At 19.6% G+C, this 2,471-nt stretch overlaps 1 protein-coding gene across 1 annotated transcript; it reads right to left on the reverse strand.

Moving 5' to 3' along the window:
* Positions 1 to 962: 962 nt before the first annotated feature.
* On the reverse strand, positions 963 to 2,220 carry PGO_004005 (variable surface protein; the record flags this gene model as incomplete). The annotated part of the gene is made up of 3 exons (XM_028691403.1): positions 963 to 1,127; positions 1,258 to 2,109; positions 2,206 to 2,220. The coding sequence occupies 3 exons, from the start codon at positions 2,218 to 2,220 to the stop codon at positions 963 to 965; spliced, it is 1,032 nt and encodes a 343-aa protein (XP_028547204.1).
* Positions 2,221 to 2,471: the final 251 nt, after the last annotated feature.

A 2,471-nucleotide genomic window follows, 5' to 3' on the forward strand; every position in this document is an offset into this window, starting at 1 on the left:
TTTTAATATTACACAGAATTTATTCATTTTAAGGGAACTCAGATTTTCAATTAATTATTAACCTGATTATTGTGAATTCTTAAATAAATTCCAAAAAATTAATTACATAAATAAGAACAAAATATGTAAAACACTGTTATATTTCATAGTATAAATAGAAATGTGTTTGTATATTGCTTAGTATATATAAAAAACACATATTTCATAGGTTCGAATAAATGAGAATATATTTATACGATATGCTATTTTATATAGTATGTACTAACAAAAAAAAAAAAATGAATTTTTAATTATTACCTTATTTTTTCATGTTAATATTTAGAATATGTTATTTCTGACATTTAAAAAATATTTTAAATACTTCATAAAATTTTTAATGTCACAACATATAAGTACTATTCCATCACAAAAAATATATAATATAATTTATAGAAGCACAATTCTAACATAACATTCTTATTACAAATATTTATATATAATGCAATGATATATATTTTTATTAAATTTATAGGTATACATTATCATGATACATTAAATTTATATGAATTCCTCAATATTAAAAAATACATAACTCATCATTATTAGTAATTTCAAAAATTCTAATATAAAAAAAAAAAGAAAAGAAAATGCAGATTTACTAAAGAATACAATAATAATATTTATCAATATAATAATGAAATAAATTATGAAATTCTTAATTAAAAAATATATAGCTCTATATATAACGTAAAATATGATACATACATAAATAAATATAAATAACAAATATAACATCTATTAATGATGACAAACATATAATGTAAATATAACTAAAAACTAAGCATTAATGACGTATATCTAATATTTTGAACACTAAGCCTAATCCCTCAACACTCTAAGTACTCTGATATATTCATTTTAGCATAAATATACATTAAGAAATGTATTTATATTATTTTATTTTTTACAATTAATAATTTTATTCAAATATTATTTTCCTGACGCTTAAAGTAGGAAATGTATGCTATATTAAATTTGTTATTATCTGTATTTTGTGAAAAAATGTCTTCTGTATTTTTACATTTATATTTTTGAATATATTTCTTTTTCATTATTTTTTTACTAACGTATGATCCAAGTGGACTAAACTAAAATAATTAATATAATCATAATGAATGTATTAAATATATCTATTTAATCATAATTATGCTTTTGCTGGCATTAAAATTAGAATACATGACATACTATTGGCATATTTGTGTGTTAAATTTTTATAACCTTGTATAATATTAGAATTAAGAAAATAATTACTGTAATAATATAGCAATAAATGAGAAAATCTTTAACAAAAAATACTTTTTTTGATTGAATCTCCTTTTCAGCATTCTTTTGGTGTTCTCGAATATTTTCTTGTGTCATATTACCTGACTGTGAATGATTATTATCCAATGCATTGCTATGTTCTTCAATAGAAATAATTAATTTATCATTTTCATTATTAATAAAATTATTAGATTTTAAAAATGTATATTTAAAAGGTAAATCATCATATCCTATATCCTTATATATCCCATTAATTCTAACTATTACTTTTTTATCATTAATAGTTGACTTCGCATTCTTAAGTATATCGCACCATTCCTTACTGAGGTATTCATCATAAATTCTAGATAAATCTTTATTTTTGTCTGAATAAGTGTTCAAATAATTCTTATCATAATTAAAATCATATATTTGTTTAACTATGCATCTTTTAAGTATTGAATAATTATCTGTTTCTCTATCACATACATAATCTTCGCTACTACGTTTTGTATTCCATGGATCTTCAAGTTGAACTATCAAATCGGGCTTAAATTTATCCATTATTTGAGATAAATAAATATTTGCAGTTACGAAATCTAAATAATAGTTCAAAGTCCTGCAGCATTTTTGATTGTTAGTTGTAGTACATTCTTTTTTAATTTTATTATATCCAACTTGAATTGATGTATTAAACTCTGTTATTTTCTCAATAATATCAGAAGAATTGTCAGAAGAACTAATTAATGATTTTAAATTATTTATATCCTTTCCATCAAGTAAATCCTCTATAATTTTGTTGGAAGGCAAATTACTTTTACTGAATCCCTGAAATTAAATAAAATATATATGCCATAATTAATATATAAGTAAACATAATAAACAATGATATAATTGTTATGAAATATAATATAAAAAATATACCCCATCATTTCCCATTATTAGTACAATTTAATACTTTTATGAAATATAATTATAAGCACTAATACATATGCATTATTTTATATATAATATTCAAAGTACATGAAATATGACAAAATATAGATTGTATTAAATGTATGTACACATAAAAATTAATATTAAATGTAAATAACAATATTTTTTATGTACAAATATATAAATTATTATTATTTATACATTTAATTACGAAACATATATTTTACATATTTAATAATGCCGTTGATAAAGTA

The sequence above is a fragment of the Plasmodium gonderi genome (genome assembly GCF_002157705.1).
Source record: "Plasmodium gonderi DNA, contig: Pgo-contig_634, whole genome shotgun sequence".
Classification (NCBI taxonomy): Eukaryota; Apicomplexa; class Aconoidasida; order Haemosporida; family Plasmodiidae; genus Plasmodium; species Plasmodium gonderi.